General features: G+C 40.5%; 2 protein-coding genes across 2 annotated transcripts; one reads left to right on the top strand and one right to left on the bottom strand.

Moving 5' to 3' along the window:
* Nucleotides 1-1,782: 1,782 nt before the first annotated feature.
* trim46b (tripartite motif containing 46b) lies at nucleotides 1,783-13,882 on the bottom strand. The gene is made up of 12 exons (XM_070846679.1): nucleotides 13,859-13,882; nucleotides 11,727-11,988; nucleotides 11,453-11,633; nucleotides 10,775-10,973; nucleotides 9,971-10,117; nucleotides 9,607-9,702; nucleotides 7,080-7,333; nucleotides 6,338-6,459; nucleotides 5,702-6,040; nucleotides 3,186-3,415; nucleotides 2,693-2,760; nucleotides 1,783-2,221 (listed from the first exon to the last, which is right to left on the bottom strand). The coding sequence occupies exons 1-12, from the start codon at nucleotides 13,880-13,882 to the stop codon at nucleotides 1,783-1,785; spliced, it is 2,361 nt and encodes a 786-aa protein (XP_070702780.1).
* An 8,564-nt stretch (nucleotides 13,883-22,446) lies between these two features.
* On the top strand, nucleotides 22,447-24,277 carry LOC139215404 (protein S100-A1-like). The gene is made up of 3 exons (XM_070846364.1): nucleotides 22,447-22,504; nucleotides 23,777-23,938; nucleotides 24,027-24,277. The coding sequence occupies exons 2-3, from the start codon at nucleotides 23,798-23,800 to the stop codon at nucleotides 24,186-24,188; spliced, it is 303 nt and encodes a 100-aa protein (XP_070702465.1). The 5' UTR covers nucleotides 22,447-22,504; nucleotides 23,777-23,797; the 3' UTR covers nucleotides 24,189-24,277.
* The last annotated feature ends 1,871 nt before the right edge of the window (nucleotides 24,278-26,148 follow it).

Here is a 26,148-nt window from a genome sequence, read left to right as displayed (position 1 = left end):
TGAAGGGTCTGCCAAATCTTAAATTGTGACTTAAAATAGAAAACATATTTATATATACACACACACAGTAGGGTCATGTAAGATTAAAGGTAATATTTTATATATTTATTATTTTGTTAACTTTATATTGCACATGAACAATTTAGTTTCTACGCAACCCCTCATACACACAAGCAGATCAACCGATGTTTTGTGCGCTGTTATACTCATAATTTAGTATCATGGATATCAGTGACCCATGAAACTGTGACATTACATACATGGTTATGGATAAAAGATACATAAAACTGTAAAGCCATAAACTGTACTGTTAATCAGGAAGGTGATAGGATGATAGGCACTCTAAAAATCTATAAAAGTTAGCGATCCATCAAAGCAAATCTTTGTCAGGAAAGGATGACAATTTTTCCAGTTTCCATTTTTTAATGGGCAACATTAGGATTTTTTTTTAATAACAAAGTACTATTTGAATGGAAAATGGGTCCCATTATATTTATATGGGTCCATTACAATGGGTCCAAATAAAAATGTTCTGACCATTACAATAGCTGCTGTGTGTTGAGGCAGTGTTGATGTAGTCTCTGCTGGTGTCTCCACTGATGTCTTGCTGCACCCTAGTGGTGAAACAATGGTAAAGATTTATCCTCGCAGTGAAGCAGGTGATTATGATTATGAAGCTTGAAAAAGTGGATGAAGCAGAACTGTAACAGAAACAAACAAATGGAAACAGAAGCCGATTTTGTAATTTAAACAATTTATTCAGTGTCTATTTCCTTAATCCATTTTCTTTTGCAAACATTCTGCCAGCAGGTGAAGTTTACATGAATTTAATCAGCTTATCGTTTCATAAGAAGCACTGCTCATTTACTTACAATCAAGCAAGGTTAAAAAAAAAAAAGCATTGTTTGCAGGAAAACAACTTTTCACCGTGAGCCAATGAACCAATGCTGTTATCAGTCAAACCACGCACGTACCCATGCACAAAGGGAAGCAAACACACACGTACACACACCCACACACACACACACACACACACACACGCACACACACACACGCACACACACAGATTCATGTATTTGAAATACAAAATAGCAACGAACAAACAAAGCTGAGGAAACTAGTGATTAACTGTGCAGCAGAGGTATAATTGGAGCTTCTAATTACAGTATTGCCTCATTGTTCCTCTCTAGCTCTAATTTACCACATTTACATTGCAGAAAAACAATAACTTTGGTTGGGATCATAATGGGTGAATGACTGGAAAAGTGTTCACCAGCAGCAAAAAAATCTGTATGGTTAAACACAAGTTAAGCTATAGATGCAATGAAATAGTCAAGGCTTTTCTTTACTTCTTTTTTTTTTTTACTTACACAATGTTCATTTCTCTAAAAGATAAGAGATGTTAAGCTTTCAACATCAAGGACATGAAATACTAAAAGCTTCTACAGGAAGGACAACATTGTGCGATGCTGTATCTACATTAGCTTTATAAATGTATGTAATTTAGCCTGGCTACAAGTGCAAGCATCAAAGATAAAATTACATATCAAGTGTTGGATATACCAGACACTACTTAAGCAATAATTTTGCAAAACTGCATATAACAAAAATGTAAAAAACTTAATTACATTGCATATTTGTTGCTATAGAAACATTTTCTTATACAAAGGAAATTAAATACAAAACAAAATCGCTGAGATGTCTAACTTTTCGCTCTAGCTGAGTAAATACTTCACAATTACCAATTACATTCCAAATTACCATATGACCACAGAGCAGCCTTCAGTTATTTAAATTAGAGACACGGGGTTGGATGGTTACCCTTCTGACCGGAGTCTGATCTGCATTGCGATTGGCTACCAGCTCCTGTAGCTGCAGCGCTCCTCCACCTATGAAACAGAAAGCAGGGCACACAGGGCCGGAGCAATCTACGTGACCTTCCCACAAAGGTCGCAGAGAGTGGGCATCATAGAAGGTGACGCGACCCTTCTCAAAGTCAAGGCACACACCGAGCCGGGGCGGCAGTGGGTAGGTGAGGCCTGTGGGTGAGGAGGGGCCATTGCTGATGGGGTCCCGGACACCGTTTCCATGGCTACTGTGATGGTGGTAGCTGTGCTGGGGCAGGTAGATCTTACCCATCCCCATAGTGAGGAAGCAGAATGGCGGAGCAGAGTCAAGGGCATCCTCTGCTCCGCTGTCATGACCACTGTCTGGGTCGTAGCTGCAGAGAGAGAGAGCACAGTTTGATGAATGAGGTTGTAAACAACTACTATGCATGAGTGTTTTGTGTTCCCTATTTTTATCAATTATCGCATGCAGTGGCAGATGAAATATTCAGATCCTTAATTTAAGTAAAAGTACCAATACAAAAATACTAGGGGGCATCTCTCTTTGGCTTGAACTGCTAACAAACATCTGAAATGTGACAAAGAATTCGCTGCTTCTTTTTAAGGGTCTCAAGCCAAAACGATTGGGAAACACTTAATCTTTAACAAAAAATTGTAATTCATCCAATGTTTTTAATGTAAAATCTTGATGTAAAATGTAAGAAATGTAGAGTAAACAGTACAATATTTCCCCTTAAAATTGCACTTAAATACCTTAAATGTACATAATGACTTTCCACCTCTGATTAAATACTATTTGTTTTAATTTTGTCAGTTAATTTGCGTTTCATATTCCAGTTACTAACCGGGGACTGGCCATGTCTTGTGGAAGGTGAAACCATTCCTGCAGTTTGGATTCCAGACCAACTCCCACCTGTTCAAAAAAGAAAAAGCAATCAATTTGTAATTAACTAAACAAACTCTTGTAACAAATCTTCACATCACCAATTGATCTAGTTCTCTGTTTTCTTATTCACGATTATTTCAAGTGAAGCAGGACTACAAGCATCTTTATGAGATGATAGTCTTTGCCCTTATGATTGTTATTTATACGGTCCCATGAAAAATAACTGTGATAATAAGCCTCACGCCTGTAATTGCAACATTTCATACTACTAACAGTATAACAAATGAATGTTGGTTCTTAAAACCATGATTGGTGCTTATTTCATCAGGACTATTGATTGTTATTGAGAATGACATATCTGATTGTGGCAAACTGTACATACTGGGCAGTATCCACTAATAGTATGTGGTATTCAGTAGAATATGTAGCATGTACCACTAAAATAATGTTACCTTCACTAGATAAGATCCAGGCTCCACCGAGCATGCCCAGTAGTGCCGTCCCTGTGTAATAGCCACATCACCGACCAGGAGGTCTGAGGTCAGGTGACAAGAAGTGAGGGCGTGGTCAGCGGCCTGCAGCAAAGAGAGACCAGGGACGCTGCGAGCACAGCGCTGCTCTTTACTGACGACCAGCCGGTCGGCATGGAGGCCCCAGCGAGAGTCCAGGTAGAAGTTGAGCACTGGGAGGAGACGGGGAGAAAGAACAAAGCAGAGAAAAAGAAAGGGAAGGGAGGGGAGAAGAGGTAGACATGAGGGTAGAGGGACGACAGAGACAGGTGCGTTTAAAAACAACATGTAGGGGTTTTAGACGCGACAGGAGAAGTTTGGGAGGCAACAGAGGGAAAGTGGTACAGAGTTACAATCAGAAAGCAGCTGGGAGAAGAGAAATAAGGAGAATACAAAGCAATTGAGAGGAGAGACTATGGGGAGAGGAACAGAGAGCAGGCATGCACCTCCTCCCACCAGTACTGGAAAAGAAAAGGATACTGATCTATAAATTGATGACTCAGGGAGTAAAATACAGAGGGTATCACAAAGAAGCTCTGGCGGTGGGGAGTGCAGATTTTTACAGTACAGTACAGTACAATTTGCAGAGGGAACATACGCAATAGCAGGAAGGAAAAACAACCTACAGGGACACAAGGAATTCACCAATCACTCAACTGAACCATTAAAAAGCCCTGGATCTGAAGCCGATCCATGTTGTTAAGCCTCGCGTCTTAACAAACTGCAAACCTCATCAGCGCTCGGACAGATCTCATTATAGAGTGGGAGGCAGGGGGGTGAGTGGGTGTTTAGATGGGCTTGGAAGAACAGAGAATGCATGGGATGACCACAAAGAGAAAGAGATAATTATGTTGTATGGGGTACAGCAGGGTGGTCAAGAGATATGAATGCACTTCTTACGTTCCGTAGGAGGCATGTAGGTTGGCAGCGTGGAAGTTGCGCAGAAGAGGATGATAAGCACAGAGCTGTGAAATGGAAATAATATATGAGAGAAAGATGAGGAAATAAAGAGTAAGAAAGTGAGGGTCTGTTGAAGATGGAAAAATGGAAAAAGAAGACAGGAATGGGCAGAAAGGAAAAAAAATGAATTATTAACTGCTCGCCATGGTAACCATCCTAATGCTTTTATTGTGCCTGATAAATAATAGTAAGTGTGAAGAGATGAACGGCACCTGGAGGACAGCAAGTGCAGCTGCTGTATGTTTATGATGAGATTTTTTTGTACCTGTCATACACGTGTCACTGATTTAAATGGCTGTGTGTATTACCACTAACCAAAAATAGTAAAAGGATTCTTGCCAGGTTGTGTGGAAGATACAAAAAGAAATGTGTGAAAGAGACACATTCTGGACACTTAATGCAGGTGGTGGATGATCCATCTGACATTTTCTCTGTTAGCATAGAAGAAGCAAAAGGATAATCCCAGATTATTGCTAAATGGGTCTTATTTTCATAGTTTTCTAGTAGTAAAATTGTAAATTGTAATTACAAAGTAAAAGGCAGGATATACAACTTATTTTATATATTTTTTGAAATTGTCATAACTTCCTGGCTATCACGGGACTGTAATAAACTCATTCAATCATTTCATTTAGCCCTAATGAACAGCTAACCTGCCTGTCTACCTGTGCGCACTCTTCCCTGTACTCATTGCACATGACCGAAATCTTCCGCATGGCTGGGCAGACTTAATGCTAAAGCTTGCAGGGTAGTCGCACAACGATGGGAGGGAAAGAGTGGCCAAAATTTGAGCTGCTGAAGAACGAGAGAGAGAGCCCTCAAATCTATGTACCGTGACACACGTTTAGTGAGCCAACAGTACAGCAGGTAGCATTTCGTTAATGATGGCCATTTTGCTTGTGTTTAAATGGGTGTGGCATTTAACAGAGTTGTTTATTTGTTAGAGGTCCTCATCACTAGCATTGAATTGTCCTCCAGCAGAGGTCAGGCAGTGCACATGCGTATGTTGTGGAGGAGTGGCTTTGGAGAAAGGTCTGAAAGTAGGCGGTGGGATTTTTTCAGTCTCAAAATCTAGCTGCTTTTGCTAGTTTCTCCATTGTTATAGACAGCCTTTAATTCATCTGGGAATTAACCAGCATTGTCCAAAACGAGTACAGGGGGGCGAGGATTTGTGGACAGGACCCTGTGTGTTTGTTACACAGTAAGATGAAAAAGCCATCCTGTCAAATCTGTATAAGAATATTTGTACGCCTTTATTTTGCTTCTTTACTTTTTTATGTATTGCACGGATGATTCATAATCATGAATCAAGGAGTGTTTGTTTTCCCACTAGCCACGCAGAGTCTAAAAGTGTTAATGTTATGTTAACATCTTGTGAACTGGAGTATTACCAAACTACCTCTGTAAACACCTCTGTTGTTTGGGTGCAGTTTCACGGTGGCAAAGTCTTTGTTTACTTGTTAATGTGCACAACCGAACATTTGTGTGTGTACTCTCACCTGGTGCAGGCGGGGTGTGCAGGTACACCTCCTCGCTGTACTCCCCGTAGCCCGCCTTGTTGCAGCCTCTCACCCGCAGCACGTACACGCTGTCCATCTCCAACCTGTCAATCACAGCACTGGTCCCACTCACTTCATCCAATCGCTGCCAGCCCCAGCGGGCGGCTGCCAGTCCTCCTCTGATTCCACCTCTAGACGCTCCCCCAGGTACAACACCCCGCCGGCGATACTCGACGGAGAAGTGCCAGGCGGGTGCAGAGTCTTGAGGAAGTCGCCAGCACAGGAAGAGCTGGTCGTAGGCCAGGGTATGCTGGGTATCAATCACTGGAGCCAGGGGAGCTGTGACATAAATGGGTTTAATGTAGAGTTTACATGAACAAGTCAAGCATGTCATAGTTGTACCACCATCTTCTCCTTTGTCACTGGCTAACATTCACTTACTATAATCCACGTCATCTCTGCATCATTAGACAGTTCAAGTTAGATAAGAAAGTCATCAAAAAGTAACTTAAAGTTCCTCTCCCTGTCCTCTTTACTCCCTCCCTCCCTCCCTTCCTTCCTTCCTAACCATGCACCCCTCAACTATCTCCATCCCCACCCTTTCCCTTCCTCCTGTCTTATCACTCCCCTTCTCACCCTGGATGAAGTTCAACTCTGTCAGGAGTTTGAGTTCTTTGGAGACGTCCAGCTGGAAGTGCCTGAAGGACGGATCAGCAGCCAGGGTGAAATGCTGGAGATTCTCAATTGCTTTGCTCAACCTGGTGCAGCGAAAAACAGGGGAAGCAGTGTTAGAGGAATAAAGGAGGACCAGTGTTTGCATGATGTTTCCATCAAGATGGAAGGGAGGGTGAGACAGATTTATGAGGAGTGAGGGGTGTGATGAATTTTCAAAAGATAAGACTGGCATCGTTCTATGTTTTTCTTCTTGTCAGCAAATCCCATGAAAGGACCAAAAGCAACAATGTGTTGGTTTGTCAGTACTGTCTGGCGAGCCTACGCTGTTTGTATCACTCAGCCCCAAGCCCATGCAATTCTGCTAAAAACAGGTTAAGAAAAATATGGTTTTGTTTTTAAAAACGGCAAAGTAATTCCCTCAAACAGCTGTAGTTTTTAGCAAATGTTAACAGAGGTGAGCTGCCAAGTTACCACTCTTATATGTAAGTCTGCTCTTGTGGCTTCTATTTGTTTTAAACAGTGTACAGAGGAATGCAGAACAGTGGCTAACTGGATTCTGTTTTCTGCACAATCTTCAGGTCTGAGTAAAATCTGTTCTAATATTAAAATGAATGAAAAGAAAAGGAACTAAAAAAAGAAAGTCAGAACTAAGATCTTTTTGATCAACACAGTGAGCGGTGCCAAAAGTGAACAAATAGAAAACCTGTTATGAGTCTGGCGAGCTGCCTGCACAAAGCAGGGTTGGTCAGTTTCTTTCAACATCTCCTGGGTAAACGCCATGAGCCCTGCATGTTCCATCAAGCTCCGTCTCTCCGCCACTTGAGCAGCCAATGCCTCGCCTCGTTTCTGTCGCGCCTCCTCCAGAGCATGGGTGAGTGAAGAGTGGCGCTCAGCCAGCGCAGCCGTCAGGTCCCTGATACTCTGAGCCAGCTGCTCTCTGGCTGCCACACTGTTCACCTGGTGATGAAAGGCAGAGACAAACAAGTTTTAACATTTGGAAACACCCAGCTGAGTCTGGCAGACAACACAGGTTGACTCAAAGGGCACAAAGGGCGTTAAAATAGTGAAAGCAAGCCTGTGCGTCCTTCAGATTCCAAACAAGGATGTTAAAGATGACTGCTGCGTACTCTATAACATTAGGATTAATAACGTGTCCAATGGATTTTACTCATTTCTTCATTTGCATGGACTAAACCCTAAAAAAAAGATCATTGTTTGAACTTCTTAAACACATTCATAACTGTGCACAACAGGACTCGTTTTGCATGGCTGCACCTAATCACAGTACAAACAGACAGTACAATGTGACAAGCAACCCTCAATTAACACTTAGCAAAAATCATAGTTGGTAGTAAACGTTGGGTGTGTTACTTTTTTATGGAGTAAAGTAAGTATGGGTTGCAGAGGGAGCATCAGTGCACACTGGTTAACGAAAGAAAAACAGCTGAGTGGAGAACAGTTTCAGACCAGTTTGCACATGTTTGCACAAAAAATCCAAACAAATAAAGAAAAGTGTCTAGAAGCCAAACCAGTAATAACATCCCACATTATTATAGCTTTGAATTTTTTATTAGCTGCTATTTTCATTTAGTTTTGTTTTGAATCCAGTTTACTTTCGGTTCACTTCCACAGTGGATTTGCTCGTTTCAGTTCAAAAATGTTAAATATTTTGTTACATATTTTATCATTGTATTGGGGATGTTTGTCAGGGGTCAATGTAAGACATTCAGATTTGGTTTTACAGCACAAATCACAGTCATGTAGACAGTCTCAGTCTCACTAAACATGTGCACCAACGCCTCCTCAGGCTTGTTTGACCAAATTTGACCAAACATTTCCTGTATATATTTCTATTTTATGTTACTTTTGTAAGTACACAATATCATATCAGTTTTTTCTAAAGTCTAGTTTTTTTTATTTCAGCTAACTAAAATGTTTTTTTCACGCTTAGTTTTGGTTTTCAGTTTAGTTTTGGTTAACTGTAACAACCTTGCTCACAGCAAGAAGGGTCCGGGTTCAAACTGGCCTGTGTAGCGCAGAATGTTTTTATAGGTATTATATGTACAGTATACAAATAGCCTGTTTAAAGGTAGTATATAAACTATAACTATACCATAAACTGATATATGGACATTGTCTTTATTTTTGTATTTTTCAACAACTAGGCTACTTGTGCTGTGAAGCATCCATAACTAGTGTATAAACACTAGTTATGGATAACACAGTATATAACACAGGTGTAATTATACATGGTAAAGTATTTCTTCATGCTTTATATTATTAGTAAGTATTTGTTTAATATATATGTTATTCATATGTATTTACTTATGAATAGTTCTTTGTCACTCTCATGGCAACTACAAGAAGCAAACACAGTCAGCTGATGAAGGCCATGAGACGCAGCTGAAAGCGCCAGAGGGAATCTTGTGATCGTCTTAACAACTTTTAAAAACATGTATCAGCAGTTCCAAACTGGCCTACAAATTATTTGTACGTGTCTAAAACTGACTGTTGTTCTTGTGTGTAATCAAACATATGTGATTAAGTACGATTACAGCTATGCTATATTGACTGTATACACTAGTTATGAATGAGTTATAGTCTGATTGTTGATAAGTACAATGACAAAGACTTGAAAAATGTCATATCTTACAACCCACAATGATGCTATAGCTTCTAAGAAGGTTTCAGGTTCCAGGTTCGAATCCAGGTTTGAACCTGGGGTCTTTCTGTGTGGAGTGTGCATGTTCTCCATGTGCTTGCGAGGGTTTTCTCCGGGTACTCTGGCTTCCTCCCACAATCCAAAGATATGCAGGTTAATTGGTGACTCTAAAAATTGTCCGTAGGTGTGAGTGTGAGCGTGTATGGTTGTCTGTCTCTATGTGTCGGCCCTGTGATTGACTGGCAGGTCAGAGGTGGGGGCCAGGGTGTACCCTCTCACCCAAAGTCAGCTGGGATTGGCTCCAGCCCACCTTGAAGCATAATGTAGACAATGGATGGATGGATGGACTCGTTATAATCTACTTTTAAACAGTAAATAGGGGATGTTTAAAATAGAGTAACTTTCAACAAACATGAGTGAAGTCACGATGACTGTCATCTTGTCAAAAAAGCTGGTAAAAACCAATAAGCAGAAACCTCGACATTTTTAAGGGTATTTAGCTTCTGTATCTAGCTTCGGTGTTAATTCCACATTCTGCAACATTTTGTCTGCCCAAAGTATTAATCACCTCAGTCTGAGTGATGGAACTCTCCAGCTGGGTAATCTGAGCCAGAACTGTGTCCTGGTTGGACAGAATGTAGTTCATCTCCTTCGTAATCTTCTCCTGTCAAGTAAACAGCAAAAACACAGCATACAAACAACAAATAAACACTGGATGGCTTAAGTGTTACACACAGCTTTACATTAACTCTACTATACTACTTACTGGACATTTCTATACTGCTGTATGCTGCTTGTCTGTAATACATTGAAAGCTGCTTCATTTACATGTTTAAATATTTGTTTTCAGAACCATCCTATGTATTAAACTACTCATTTTGTTCGACATTTAGAGAAACCCAGTCCAGACCATGTCAGATTCTGAGTCGTACCTTCAGGGCCTGGTATGCTTGGGCCACTGGCAGGATTTTGTGTCCAGTGTGGATGCGGCGCAGTTTGCAGAGAGAGCAGAGCAGCCGCTGACAGGACCTACAATAGAACTGCATTTTCTCCTGGTCATGTTCCGGACAGGTCAGAACCTGAAGGTGAGAGCCAACTTAGTTTTACATACAAGGCTTGATACCAATTTCTAAAAATGCACCCTTTATAAGGACTTTACAAGTTGTAACTGATGGGTTAAATATGTGAAATTGTTCATTTCTAATGCTTTATTGATCCGTTTTTAAGCCATTAGCTGATTTTGGGTTGCCAGCTTGTGAAAAATGATCCTACGTCAATCTATCAAAAAGCTCTGTGGAAAAAGTGAATCCAGTTCATTCGCTATTGTAAATAACCTTTATTGATAGCTTACTATCTTTTATAAGTTTAATAACTGGTGATGAATCTGTGAGTATTTATCAAGACATTACCAACATTTATTAAATGCATTATTGACACATAGAAAAGATCACAAGATATTTTTCACAACCTAGCAACCCAATCTGTAACTGATCCATAAAGAATTAGTTCAGGATTCATTAACCATTAATGAAGCTATCAATTACAACTTACACATTCTTTAGAAAAAAGGTGGCATAATACAGGGCTATACCAAAAGTTTTGAAATTTTAAATTCTTAATTGTTTTAATCTGTAAATACAGTATGTTTAATAATTATTTTTTTGAAAAGTGGTCATGAAAATGAAGTCTTCTTATCTCATGATTTAAGATCAATAGTAAGTGTCCCAGTGTGTTACCTTTGGTCGGAAGTTGAGTGTAGGCTGGATATGTTCATGTTGTGCCCGTGGTGTCCCCCACGGGTGATATAGCTTGAAACACTCATTACAGAAATTGGACCGGCAGTCAGCGCAGCCCTTCGTGGCCTCCAGAGCTTGCGGAGGTTTGCAAAACTGGCACATCACAGCCACACTGCCCAGACTCACTGTGTGTCTGTACCTGGTGGCGGTGTGGAGAGAGAGCAGCAAGGGTAGCAAGAATGGAGAGAGTGCTTTAGCCTTTAGTTATATGCCTTGTTCCATTGTAATCACTAGTAAAAAAAAATCATAAAATGAGAAGGCAAAATGCCCATTGTGAGAGAGAAAAAACAGTCTTGAACAGGCAATAAAGTGACTACAAAGCTACCAAGCTATGGAGGCACGCAGTCAGCCGTGGTAGCTACAGTATGTTGCAGTGCACACGCTGCAGGATTCTTCAGCAGCTCAGTGGCTGCTGAATAATTCCAGTCAGAATTGGACAGGTTCCCACAGCTTCTGTTTTTCAGGTCCAAGTCATCAATTCATATGTATTTGGCCCCAAACATCAGGAGCACTGACGGATAAATTACTGTGTGGGTTTTTTTTGTGCATATTTTTGCGTTTTGGTTGAAGAGTGCATATATGTGTGTGTGTGTGTGTGTGTGTGTGTGTGGTACCTACCTCTCCACTATACGCTCTAAGGTGAGGTTGCGCAGACAATCAGTAAGGCCCTTCTCTCCCAGCTCCACATCGCGGCCGCAAGGGAGGCAGGGGAACATCATCACCTGGGGCGGACCTTCCCTACGGCGTCGCCCTAGATATCCCGGAGAGCGGGGCATGGATGGCGAAGGCGGGTGGGGACCTCAAACCAAAAAGAAAAGCCAATTATGAGCAGAAGAAGACAGACAATGACAGATTAAATTGATTAAATTGCGAATGAAGAAGTGCTCCAAACCTGCCCGCAGCACGCGGTCAATAGGCCGCTGCTCAGCTTTAGGTGTGGGCCTGCGAGCCTGACGTGGTGAGCGGGTGTTGGGTGTGGAGGCTGGGGAGTTTGGCTCTGGGGGAAGGTCTGGAGGTGGGTAGCCATTTGCCACTAAGACCTCCGAGGCACACATGAGGCAGACGCTGTGCTGGCATGGCAGGACCACGGGCTGTTTCACTATGTCCTTACACACATGGCAATGCAGCTCACGCTCCAGGCTCTTCATGTTAGACTGTCACAGGCAAAGAATTGAGGGGTTATGATCTGCAAAGGTTGCTGAACATTACGTCAACCATTCACAGATTTCCCAGCCAGGGTCGTTTTTATAAAACCCTTTTTTCATTTAAGAAAAATTGGCAAAGTTTTCAAATGCTAAATTGTATCTAAACACAAGCAGCTGTACAGAACAGTCTAACATTAGCATACATTTTGATTTAAATCAGAAACTGAATCTGAATCTGACTTACTTATGTTTTCTCTACAGTTTTTAATGCCCACATTGCGCAGTCTGTACCAAAAAAGCATGAAGGGTTCACACCCAGTCCTCCTTGTAATTGTGCTATCGAGGAGGTACAGTAGGAGATAAAGAGACTGGATGGAGAGAGAGGCTGGGCAATGTGAAAAGCTGTCCCAGACATGTGACATAGGCCACCATTCTTGTTAAATATGGATAAAGACCAGACATTAATTATTCAACCACACACAAAGTGCATCCCTTATATCTAAGCCCTGCATATGAACATGAGCTCTTTAGCCAGTGTGCTTTTGTAAAATGGTCCAGTATTTTTCTGTATTTATGACATATTTCTTACTCAGCACCTTAACAAACCTACAGAGGAGTACATATTGAGCCATGGTGCATTGGGGAACAGGACATAATATGCGGTGCAAAGTGGACACAGTGGATTACACATAAAAGTGTAAGTGTTCAGCAGGAATACATTTCACTTTTCTAGTTTCTAGTAGCTGATTTCACCACATTATCTGGAGATTAATGTATTTGTTTTGTCGTAAAAGGAACTGCAACACGAGTAAACCTCACTGCTACCTTCAGTGCATGAACCAATAATGGTCAGAAAGCTACACCTCTGGAGCAGTTAGCATGTCACCATCCTGCTCAAGGACATGGATTTGACAGAAAAGGGCACACTGACTGTTGCAGACATGTGTGACTTCACAGCTACAGTCAGTCTAACCACGAGGCTGCCCTGCCACATAAATCATGAGAGGGTCGAAGGGACCTGTTCCTTCATCCAATCCCCAACACTGGGATGTGTGAAAATGACTCCATTTTGTGTTGAGTCAGTACTTGTTAGTGCAGCACAGGAGATGTCCATTTGTTGCTGATCAGGATGACCTGCTTTATTTTGCCTCGTGGATGCCCTTGACACACAACCTCAACCTGCAGCCCAAACTGTTGCGGGGCCCAGCAGCAGGACATCTGCATCACTGACACTATGAGTTAACTTCAAAACCAGGACAAGACTGACTGACTGCCTGTGCTGCATAGGCGCTTTGGGGATTTTGTCACTGTGATGTGATGTGATGTGATGTGATGCAGCATCAGGACAGCTTATCACCACACACCAAGAGCCACTGTTAAAATCACAGATGCACAGTCAGCGGGGATCATACACAGGTGATCATATGCAGTAAATGTTACACAGCTGGATGGCAATACGCACACACTCAAGTTGATTGATTAAAGCATCATCTTCCCAGTTTAAGTAGTCAAATAAAATACAGCTGCAGACACTTTGCCCAAATGAGTGAGAACTAGGCTGCTGTGAAAAAAACACTACCAGACCCACATAGAAGCGTTACATTTGAATGACTGCATGAATCAAAATAACCTACTCCCCCCCGCCAAGTCCACCTCAGTCTCTCTATGTCATTCTCCAATGTCAACTCCGGCCTACCTTTCTCCCCTCCTCTAGCAATTTAGCCAATCGCATTTTCAGGCTATTGAGATTTCCAGCCGGGTATACACACCACCAAATCGTGGGCTTGTTGTATCCATCTGTAATGGACAGTGCGCACTCCTAACCCTGAGCCCGGCGTGGTGAAGGCGTAAAAGAGGCGCTGCGACAGCGCATCCTTACCTTCACCTGAAATCTGGGCGCCATGGCTGGAGAATACGTGAATATTTCCAGCATCAAGAGAGCGCTGTCTCTCGGTGAGAGGGGAGGGGTTTGAGGCAACGAGCGAGCAACGGGCCCCCAGCGCCGGTAAGATGGGGTCTGGAGGACAGGACGATGGTGGCTGATACAACAGCATCAGAGGATGCTGCGTGTTATCCCCAGAAGTGTTTTAATGCGGTATGTGCGGTAACATGTGAACAAGGCCAGACCTCCAAACCAGTCCGCTGTCATCTTTAGTAACCACCCCTCCACAAGGCTTATGTATTTTAACCCTATATCGGCGGATGCTGAAAGCTGCACCCATACACACAATTTTCCTCCGTTGCCTCAGCAGCAGCCGAAGATCCTGCATCTCGTCTCCATGGAAACGTCCATCCATCGAGCCCCCCCAAAAAATTTCAGTCTGCATCCACACGTTTTGGTCATTTGATAATATTTGAAACACCCTCGTATATAATAGAAGAAAGACCATCGTTTCCTTTCAATTCAGAGGAGGAATTTAGCTGGAGTCTGGTGCATCGAGGCATTTGAGGACCTCCATTAGAGTAACGTTTCAGCGTTATGGAAAACATAACGAACCTTTGGCTACTGATTTTCTACAAGGACAGCTATCATTATATTATATTTCATGTCAACGGCCTTTAATTTATGTGCAGAAAAATATATAAGGGCCTATTTTACAGAAACGACACGACAGATGAGACACGGAGACGTGCCATCCAAGCGGTTAATTTGGTTCTTCATTTAAAAATACAGTCTGTAGTCGTAAAAAAAAAAAAAAAATTTTTTAAAAACCTGTTTGAATATACATTCAGCGACAACACAGACACAGATATATACTCACACTTATACGAACCAATGCTTCCATCGTTGATGTGGCTGTTTTTAAATCCATCTCTGCCATTTTAAGAAAATAGCTGCCTCCCGTTTTCATCATCTGGATATAAATCGAGGAGTATCGAGGCCAGATGCCATATGGTGCATATCAAAAACTAAACAGCTAAACTAAAACAGCCTATGTGCAAGCTTCTAGTTTATAAGATCGTTGCCGTTTTTAAAATGGTTTTTCAAAATACACTCAGTGTTGACATGTTTACGCATGCAAAACAGGCCGATAAAAAGATATCATCGTCTGGATAAAACAAAAAAGAAAAAAACGAAGGCATCGATTTCTAGATTTGTTATCAATGTATATCCACGCTGAATACTAACAGATGCCTGTGGCTTTTATTCTTCGCCCAGACATCCCGCCCCCCACCCTTCCCATCCCGCACCGGATGCCTGCAAATGATGTGGCACAGCAGGATGGACTCTTGATGTCATAGGAGGGGAAAAGCGGTGTGAATCCTACATTAGAGAACAAATGTGGATTTCCAATCTAGCATCGAGGATGGAGCCCAACCTAGGACCATTTACAGTTACCTATAGGCGGAGGAGACGGTGAACGCTTGTAGGATCCTCAGAGATGTATATGGTAGCCCTCTGCAGCTGATGGTGAACTAATGTCCCAGCTGAAAGTGGTAAACAAGCATTTTGGCCGTTATGTTGCTCCCTTTCAAGTATTCAGTTTCTATAGTTAAGTTAAGTTTAGTTAATTATGCTGAGCTGTCTCCTTTGGTTATCTTACTATCATATCTGATTATTGCTACTGATGCAATAACATATAAACAGCATGTTAATGTTGTAGCTGCTGAATGTGGAGCTAATTTTAACCAGGCCTACTTAAACTGGCATGATGACATGATCTGAATGAAAAATCTAAATTTGCTAAATAACTAGTGGCTAAAGCTGTAGTTGAATACAATAGTTGAGTAAAAAGAGCAGTTTTTCCCTCTGAATATAGTGGAATCACAGTATTAAGTGGCATAAAATGTGAATACCTGAGTAAAGTAGAAGTATTTTGAACTGTAGTTGAGAAAATGTAATAAGTTACTCTGTTTTGCAACAAAGTAACTGTAATCCATATACAGAATGAGACCTAAATGCATTTCCTGAATGAAACCTGTCCTTGACTGAGACAAGAAAGGCTCAGCTTACATTCTCCTTACATTCGTCTTTCCCACCACTTGCAATATCATCATGCTTTTGCCTGTTAGTACAAGCTGACATGGCATCACACCCTCTAGCGTTGTTGTTGCTGTCGCTGGCTGTGGATCAGGTTTGATTCACCAGAGGGAGTGAAAATACACTCCCCTCCAAAAGTACTGGAACAGTGAGGCCAGTTCCTTTATTTTTGCTGTAGACTGAAAACATTTGGGTTTGACATCAAAAGATGAATATGAGACAAGAGATCAACATTTCAGCTTTTATTTCCAGGTATTTACATCTGGATCTGATACACAACTTAGAAGATAGCATTATTTGTAACGGAACACCAAATTTTTAGGTGAGCAAAAGTATTGGAACAGATAGACTTAAAATAGATTAACGTGAAAAGACTTAATATTTAGTTTCAAATCCTTTACTTGCAATAACTGCATCAAGCCTGTGACCCATTGACATCACCAAACTTTTGCATTCTGCTTTTGTGATGCTTTTCCAGGCTTTCACCGCCGCCTCTTTCAGTTGTGGTTTGTTTAGGGGGGTTACTTCCCTTCAGTCTGCTCTTTAGCAGGTAAAATGCATGCTCTATAGGGTTGAAGTCTGGAGATTGACTTGGCCAGTCTAAAACCTCCCACTTCTTGCCCCTGATGAACTCCTTTGTTGTTTTGGCAGTGTGTTTTGAATCATTATCTTGCTGCACCATGAAGGATCTCCCAATCAGTTTGGTTGCATCTTTCTTTAAATTGGCAGACAAAATGTCTCTGTAGACTTCTGAGTTCATTTTGCTGCTGCCATCATGTGTTACATCATCAATGAAGATGAATGAGCCCATCCCAGAAGAAGCCATGCAAGCCCAAGCCATGACGTTACCTCCACTGTGTTTCCAGATGAGCTTGTATGTTTGGGATCATGAGCAGATCCTCTCTTTCTCCAAACTTTAGCCTTTCCATCACTTTGGTAAAGGTTCATCTTTGTCTCATCAGTCCATAAAACTTTGTCCCAGAATTTTTAGGCTTGTCTCTGGACTTTTTGGCAAATCCCAGCCTGGCCTTCCTATTCTTCTTGCTAATGAGTGGTTTGCATCTTCTGGTGTGGCCTCTGTACTTTTGTTCATGAAGTCTTCTGCGAACAGTAGACTGTGACACCTTCTCTCCTGCTCTCTGGAGGTTGATGCTGATGTCACCAACAGTTGTTTTAGGGTCTTTCTTTACAGCTCTCACAATGTTTCTGTCATCAACTGCTGCTGTTTTCCTTAGTCTACCCGTTCGATGTCTGTTACTTAGTACACCAGTGGTTTCTTTCTTCTTCAGGACATTCCAAATGGTTGTACTAGCTATGGCCAATGTTTGTGCAATGACTCTGATTGATTTTCCATCTTCTCTCAGCTTCACAATTGCTTGTTTTTCACGCATGGACAGCTCTCTGGTTTTCTTGTTGGTTACACCTCTAACTATAAATGCAGTCTGCACAGGCAAAACCCAAATCTGAAACTGAACGTAGACATTCAGCGCTATTTATTGTTTGAATAATCAATGTAACAGGACACACCAGGGCAACAAAACACACCTGTCAGTCACATGTTCCAATACTTTTGCTTTTATTTTGTTGACATTAAGCAGGATCTCTGTCTGCCTTGACAAGTCTTGAAATCAATCACATTTAGTTTTCTCAGCATAAAAAGGACTCAAAAGGTATTGAAAATACATTTCATTTTAAAAAAAGTCAAATATTTTCTCTTTTTTTTGCCTTAAACTTCAATTAATTAATCAAATTCCATTCGCTGGTTATGGGCATGGTTGCATTGACTCAATTAATTGTACAATTAGGAATTGTTGACTGACATTCTAATAATAAGGTCTTAAAAGTCTTAAATTTGAAATAAATTGTGTTTGGAAATAATATACATCCTTATCAGTTTCTTCCACAATTTCAAAAAAGAAAAAAAAAAAAAGAATGAGCATTGCTTGCTTATTCTTTTTTTTTCTTTTGGAACAAAATTTTCTTATTTTTCACATAGGTCAGATGGTAATGTGTTTATTTCCCATCGATAGTGTTTTACACTTTGGTTACTAGAAGTCCTCACACAAAGTCGACAACCAGTAAGGAGAACTCTTTGAAATCTAAGGACCCATCTTGGTCCTTGTCCACAGACTTGAATATCATGTCTTCTGCTGATTCCTGCATGGATGAAATACAAACATTCATGTTTCATTTTGTCATCTGATGCTTTCTATAATGAAAAGAGGGAATATTTTCACCTACAGTGCCTCTGTCAAATTGCACAAAGTAAAGAATTAATTGAGTTATTTATTCATTAAGTCATGATGGCTCAGTTGAGATACTTTGACTTGATGTTTTTTTCCCTCACAGTCTGAAGAAATTAAACAAATAATCAGGTTCAGGCACTGCTCCTGGCATGAACCAAAACTTAAATTGATTTCTATTACTGTAGGGTGCTTTGCAGAATCTTTAAATTAAACTTTCTAATAGGTGTTAATATTGAATCAGGGGTGTCAAACTCATTTTAGTTCAGTTGCCACATACAGTCCAATTTGATCTCAAGTGGGCTGGACCAGTAAAATCATAGCATAATAACTTATCAATAACGACAATTCGAGATTTTTCCCTTCGTTTTAGTGCAAAAAAGTACATTCTGAAAATGTTCACATTTAATGAACTATCTTTTTGCAAAACATTAGGAACGACCTGTAATTTCTTGAGAAAAATAAGAGCAATTTCAACAATATTATGCCTATTGTCATGCAATTTTGTAATAAGACAAAGGAGAACAGGAATGCAGATGAGCTGAAATGACCATTGACACATTTCTAAAAAGATGTGGCTTTATATTTCAAATATATGACTTTAAGTTTAACTGTTAAGTAGTTACTAAAAAACTATGCTATGAAAGAAAAGCACTGCCCATATGAATATATACTAATTTTGTTCCGCCCTGCTCCTACCTGGATTCAGATGATGAGTCCATAAAGTGAAGAAACAGCATACCCGTGAGGGTTTAAATACAGAAGTACATCGGAGACACACCCTGGCATTTCAGGTATCCTGTCTGGCATGTGATTTGTGATTTAGAAAACAACTGACAAACCGTGAGACTGCTATGGTAATTTAGGGGCATGCACCAGAGACAAAATATCACAGCATATAATTAGTTCAGATTTTGATGCTTTGCTCATGTCAGAACAAGACCAACAGAAGTTACTGAGGGAAACTGGAGTGTTACATATTCAGTGTCCATCTTTCCCAGTGGTGTGGGATACCTTAAGGTCACAAGTACACATCAGCATATGTGGTGCATTTGCTGTTTATATGCACATGTTAACAGTCATCATGGTAAACAATGAAGACTCCTGACTCCTGCCTGAGTTTACCATTTATAGAAGAAGAACTGAGACTTTAATTAAAATGTAGGTGAAGTTGAAAGAGTAAAAGTACTCATCATTAATTATATCACTTTATTGAATTATTATTATTATTATTATTGATTAATTAACATGTAAGCATAATAGTAACATCCTAGCTGGTTGAGGTTGGGCTAAATCTAATACGTTCTATATTGTCTGGTTGTTTAATCTTTAACAATTCATCATTTTATATAAACTAACCATAGATACAAAACATATCTAAATTTAAATCTACAAAGTATCGGTAGTTTCCCTCTGTATTTTAGTAGGAGTAGAAGTACAAAGTAGCATCAAATGGAAATAATCAAATAAAGTGAAGGTTCCTCAAAATTGTTTAGTACAATATAAGAAACTTTCCACCACTGGAGTTTCCAAAGCAAAGGACAACAGCAAGTTCACTATTACAAGTATAAACTAGCAATGTGCATTTAAATCCACAAGATGGTGCACACAGCACTCTGTTCAGGTCTCTGTTCAACTGTAGAAGAAATACAAACCTATTGATAGTGGCAGTCCAAAGACACAGTGATAAATGAAATAGTATTAGCTTAAATAAGCTTCACTCAGGCCTGCTATGATATCAAAATGACGCTTGTACATGAATGCATCAGGAATAATAATCCAACTGGCCTATAGACTTTAGACTTTAGACTTTTCTTTATTGAATTCAACATGTTAGAGCAGCAACAAGTAATAGAAAAAAAAAGTAGTATAATATATAATATAACACTAACATGGCTTATTCTTCATAACTTTTACTTTTGATATTTACAGTGCATCTTACTGACAATAGGCTACTGCAAATGCAGTATATGCAAAAAACTAAAGACAGAAAGGCAATATTACATTACCTATATTTTATACATACCCACAAGATCAACCTCCCCACACACACACCCCTGTTAATCCAGCACTTTAATTTGTAATAGGATATTTTTACATTGCATCCACTGCTCAGTCAGTTAATGAGTGGAGACAATGGTGAAAGCAGACCTCTTTAATGAGGACCACAGGTAGCTTTCTTATTCAAATATCTATGATCATTTCACACACAAAATAAGTCTCCACCTGGTGGAGCTGTGTCCGTTTGCAGTACCAAGTTATGACCACAAGAGGGCCCACAAGAGCTTTACATGGAGGTAGAAGAAGTAATGAGATCTTTTACTTCAATGTAAGTATCAAAACGACAGAGTAGAAATACTGCATTAGAAGAAAAACTCATATTTTTACATTTTGGTGGAAGAAGTACTGAGACTTCAGTAATAGCAGAAGTATAAAGTAGCAGAAAAGGAAAATACTAAAATACAAGTACGTCAAAACTGTCCTTAAGTACAGTATTTGATTAAATGTACTTAGTTACCTCTCACCACTGACTCTTTAGAATGGATACAATTAAGAGAAACAATAAAAGATTTAAAAAAAATACAAGAAATACAAGAAAAAGTAAAAGCATGAAAGCAAAATATTGAGACGCTTAACGTATAAAAACTTGCAGTCTGCTATATGTTATCATTATCATTATTATTATTATCATTATTTTTACTTTTGTGTTTGAAGTTTATTCTTATTCTTTTGGAGCTGTGTGTAACAAACAGCAATTTCCCCCTGGGGATTATTAAAGGAATTCTGATTCTGATTCTGATTCTGATATGTGATGTAGGCTATATTATTTTTCAAAAAACATTTTCAGAATGAAGAGGATGAATGGTATGGTGTAGAATCTGTTATATAGCAATATTAAAACTGGAGCAAAACTATGGAAGACAACTAACTTGTTTTGTGCTAACATAACCTAAATCACTTTGGCATGTGTTGCCAGCCACTCAGGGACCATAGATCTTGTTAAGTGAATTTATCTTGTTGTGTATCTTCTTGTGTGTGATAAAATGTAACTGATTGGCTTTGCTGCTCATTGACTTCATCATGTTTTGTTGACAATAGTCGAACAGCCTCTCTTCTTTGCTTGCGATCAATCAGTGAGTCACAAACAGACAAGCAGTCCATCAGCATCAGTAACCGCATCTCCTCCACTGCTCCTCTGTCCAATGGTGTGCCCCAGGGTTTGGTGCTAGGTCCTCTCCTGTTCATCCTTCACATGCTCCCGTTGCGTAACATCATACTTCATGGTGGCCTCCACCTCCACTGCTATACCAATGACATCCAGCTCTAGATCGCCACTAAATCCATCACCACTTCAATTCACTTGTCTCTGACCAGCTGCCTCAACTTCCTCAAACTAAACTGTAAGAAATCAGACATGGTCATCATCGGTCCCAAATGCCTCACCAAAATCACTCACAACTTCCTCCTAACCCATCCACACTATACTCTCCCTCCCTCCCACACACCTGCAATATCTCATTTGAGCACAAAGTCAATCAAATCACCAGAACTGCCTTTTTCTACTTAGATAACATATCTCGTCTCCGCTATCACTCTGCTTAACTACTAAACTACAACCGTGGCGTTCTTTATGGCACATCATTTAAAGTCCTAAATAAAGTCCAGGGCATCTACAACCTGCTCACCCACTCCTCCTGAGGTCCTGGTTGTGATCACCCCAGCAGATCCATTTCAAAGTCACTCTCCTCACTCACAAAGCCCTCCATATATACGCAACCAGGCCCCCTCCGTACCTCACCGACCTCAGTCTCCGCTCCTCTGATACAAACTCCTGCCTCCAACACTCAGGACCTAACGTCGGACCTGAGCCTCCTCGACAGCCTTCTGCCAACCGATCTGTCCATGTTCAGATCAAAACTCACCTTCTCAGAACTGTGCGCTGGATAAATAAAGCGTATTAGCCTATAATTATTTGTACCTCTACCATTATTATTATTACTGAAGCAGTAAAAAAATAGACAGTGGTAACCCTAACCCTAACCCTTTATTTATTTACTGACTTCACAACTTCACTTGTTATATTATTATTGAAGAAGAAATAAAAGTAAGTCTAACAACTCCCAAACTTTATGTAAAGTTTATTACTATGGTGTCTCCGCCCGTCACCGTCTGACAACTGCTTTACTCTTCATGCACAGCAGTAAGGGCGGCGCCTGACTATAAAACTCAGTGCTGCACTTATTCCCGATCTCTGAACGTATTCACCTCTCTTCTGCCGACCACGTCCCAGCCCTGCACGGTAAGAACTAACGGTGCTGCTCTGTCAGGATTTTCATAAACCCTAAACGCCTGCAGGTACAACTGGTTGAGTGTGGAAGGATTATTTTGGATTACTTACTTTTATCCTCTAAGATTTCCTGTATGACCATCTCAGTATATCTCAGTAATTCCGTTATTCCTTATTTTAAGTAGTATTTTATTTCACAACCTTTGAAGATCTATCCACTGTTTTGTATTCATGTGATTGTCCTGAGTTTTGCCTTTTATTTCCAAGTTCTGAGGTCACACTAACTCTGTCTAAGAATTATTTTAAGATTAATACATTTGGCTAATACAGGAAGCACTCAATGAAAAACTGCAACTCTTATTTACTTCATTTTATTACATCTGCATACTTTCTATGTATTGATAGCACAGTTGAGTCCATACATACATACATATATATATATATATATATATATATATATATATACATGTGTGTGTGTGTGTGTGTGTATACACACACACACATAAGGGTGTGGCTGGACTGTGGGCATGTACATTCATGTGCTCTCCTGTTGTAGGGTTTCCTCTCATTCCACCATTTTGGTCCTCCATGTCTTTCCTCACTCAGCTCAAGTTTTCCATTCCTTCTAACACAAACAACACACAACCCCTGTTTCCCTCCCACTTCTCCTTTTTTTTTTACTGTTGCAACTCTCCAGCAACATAGCACGGTGGGTGTGTTCACAGTGGTTTGAGCTTTGTGATTTTAAATCATGTCAGAATGTGCAGTGGCTATTTCACATGTTTTTTTCAAACAGCCTGATAATAGACCTCCTCTGGCTTCTCGTGAGTGTTGCTCATCAGTGGGAAGGGCGTTGGAGCAAAGAGCAAGATGTTCCTTCCCATTCACTTGGGCGCTTCACGGCCTCCTGCAGTATAGAGTTATCCTTTTTTTCAGGACACACTCTGACCTTTATTTCAACCAAGACAGTGAATACTCTCCAGAAAATCCTCTGATGGAGCTCCTCTGACGTCTCACCAGAGGGAGCAGATTGTTGATATGTCAATCCAGCATTTTTTTTTCATGCAAAGAAAGGCTACTGTTTACACTGAGAGGATCAGCTGCTCCCCCACGCCCTTTCAAAGCCTTAGATAAGGTCTTTTGAGTCTTTACATAAGTTTAAAATCCGGTATCACGTCCAAAGCAAGTTTTTATCCCATGATCTTAAAAGGCTCTGAAGTTAAGCAATATGCTTTGAGTCAACATATTCAACAATTTCTTCTCTATTTGAACTTTGTTTTTTAGACCAAACACATTTCAGCAACCATGCCTTCAGAACTGGAGCAAGCCATGGAGTCGCTCATCACGGTGTTCCACCGTTACGCCTCCAAGGACGGCCGGAGTGGCACACTCAGCCGTCGAGAGCTCAGAGAGTTGATGGAGAATGAGCTGTCTAACTTCCTCAAGGTGAGAAGAGACAGTGTCAACAATTTAAGCACAGTTGTAAATTATTATGTCAATGCTGATGCTTGTTGACACCCCTTCTTTCACCCAGTCTCAGAAGGACCCTGCTGCTGTAGACAAAATCATGAAGGACCTGGACACCAACGGTGATGGACAAGTGGACTTTGAGGAGTTTGTTTCTCTGGTTGTTGGACTTTCCATTGCCTGTGAGCAGTGCTATCAAATGCACATGAAGACGGCTAAAAAGAAGTAAAAGATGACAGTGGAGGAGACTAGAAGAAACCAAAAAGCATTTCAAGTTTTGTAAAGTTTTGTCCATTAAACACTATGAAGAACTTCAAACCTGGTGTGTCTATGTTTGTATGTGTGCATTCCTGTGTGCTTGGGAACACGTGTTTATCTGCAAGTTATCTTACGTTTTCTGTAATTTAAATACAAAAGCCTCTTCGCCTCTTTTTAAAGCTACATTTTTCACTTGTATAAATATGAAGCATGGACACAAACCCCCAAATCAAAGGTATTTATTTTGATCATTTCACATTCTCCGGAAGCTCATTCCAGAGATCCAGTGTACCAGCTCCCCCCTTGGTAGCAGTACTAGTGAACATTAAGTATGATGATGTAATTCTCACCTGAATTGTATTTCCATGGGTGTGAAAGGGCAGAGGAACCGCTCCCTCTCTGTTTGATAAAGTCCTGCTTATCGCTGCTCTGAGGAATTTGTACAATGTTCCAGTCATGAACACACCTCTGTGTAAAACTGATGTTGCAACTCTCTAAGTTATGATGCATTCATGAACAGATAAACTAGGCGACAGGGAGCTTTGTAATTGAGTAAAGTTTGTTGCATCCTTGGCTATTTTATTTGATTAAGCAAGGCAGCCGTGGGACTGTGGCACACCACTGTTTTTCCATGGAATTCTTTCATTATGTCTCATGTCTGGTGAAAGTTGGATAACACCAGAGAGAGGAAGGGGATAACCCCCTCCCTCTGATTCTCCCTGAACAAAATAAGTGGCACATTTTGCTCTGAAATGGAGTCTCTTAGGCAGCACTTCTTCCCAATGCTGGCACTGGCAAGCTTTACCAAACAAATGTTTTAGTCATAAATGGTGAAGATATGATATCTGTAATTTGGGGTTTGGGCCATGGATGTAGTCAGGGTCTGCTAATCCCCCAGAAGCAGGCGGTGCATTTACTGACGGCCTGCCTGGAAGGCTAAACTCAGGGCAAAAAAGCCTCACAGCCCTGTACACACCTCCTTGGGCTGGGCCTCCCTCCCTGTTCATAGTTAAGTTGCAAACACTGAAGTTGCTAGGTTACAATGGTTGTGTGTGTGTGTGTGTGTGTGTGTGTGTGTGTGTGTGTGTGTGTGTGTGTGTGTGTGCAGTCTGTATTCGCCCCTAAGTTTATACAAGCACCACGCCCATGTGACCCACAGCTGAGTAGGGCCGGGAATTCCGACTTTGCTCACTGTTTTCTCAATATCCCTTTTGTGTAGTTGATGTATTATCTGGTAAAAGGGGCTGTCGCAGCATTCGTAGATGTAAAGAGAGCACTGAATTTGTAGATATATACATGCTGTCTGTTTATCAAATGGTCTAAAACAGTACAATCACTCTCCTTATGAACAGGCCCAAACTTGTGATCTTTGTCACAATCTTTGTCGATGCAAACACTCTCTGGTTCATGATTTCTCAGCTGAAACATAGTGAAGGTGTGTATTGGTATAACAAACATTCACTAATGCATACCACACCTTCCTTGGACACACACACAGGGAGAACAGTTCCTCTCTGCGGACAATTTAATTTGTTAAACAATAACACCAATGTTCTTAAACCTTCCAACCCCTCTAACATCCGGTTTGTAGCTGTTGCCATGGGAAATGACATCTAGCAATTGTGATCTTTTCTATAGCTGATGATGAAGCCTGAAGTGAAGTCATGTGTGTTTATTTATTTCCTTTTTGTTTTCACTTAGATGTGAGGAGAGGATATATCTACAGTTTTTTTTCGCCCCACCATGCAACAGAAAACAGTTCTACAATTATAAACTTATCCATGTTTGGTATTTTATCAGCTGATGGCAGCATTTTCAGACTCAATCTCTATTCCATTATTTCATTGCTTGCACTGTGAAGTGGCCAACAGTTTAGAGCTTCATGTTGGAAAAGAAAATATACACAAACTATAACTGTTAACTGCTTTAAT

This window comes from Pempheris klunzingeri, chromosome 16, assembly GCF_042242105.1.
Source record: "Pempheris klunzingeri isolate RE-2024b chromosome 16, fPemKlu1.hap1, whole genome shotgun sequence".
Taxonomy (NCBI): domain Eukaryota; kingdom Metazoa; phylum Chordata; class Actinopteri; order Acropomatiformes; family Pempheridae; genus Pempheris; species Pempheris klunzingeri.
Note: the sequence above shows the minus strand (reverse complement) of the source record. Positions and strands in the feature narration are given on the sequence as shown.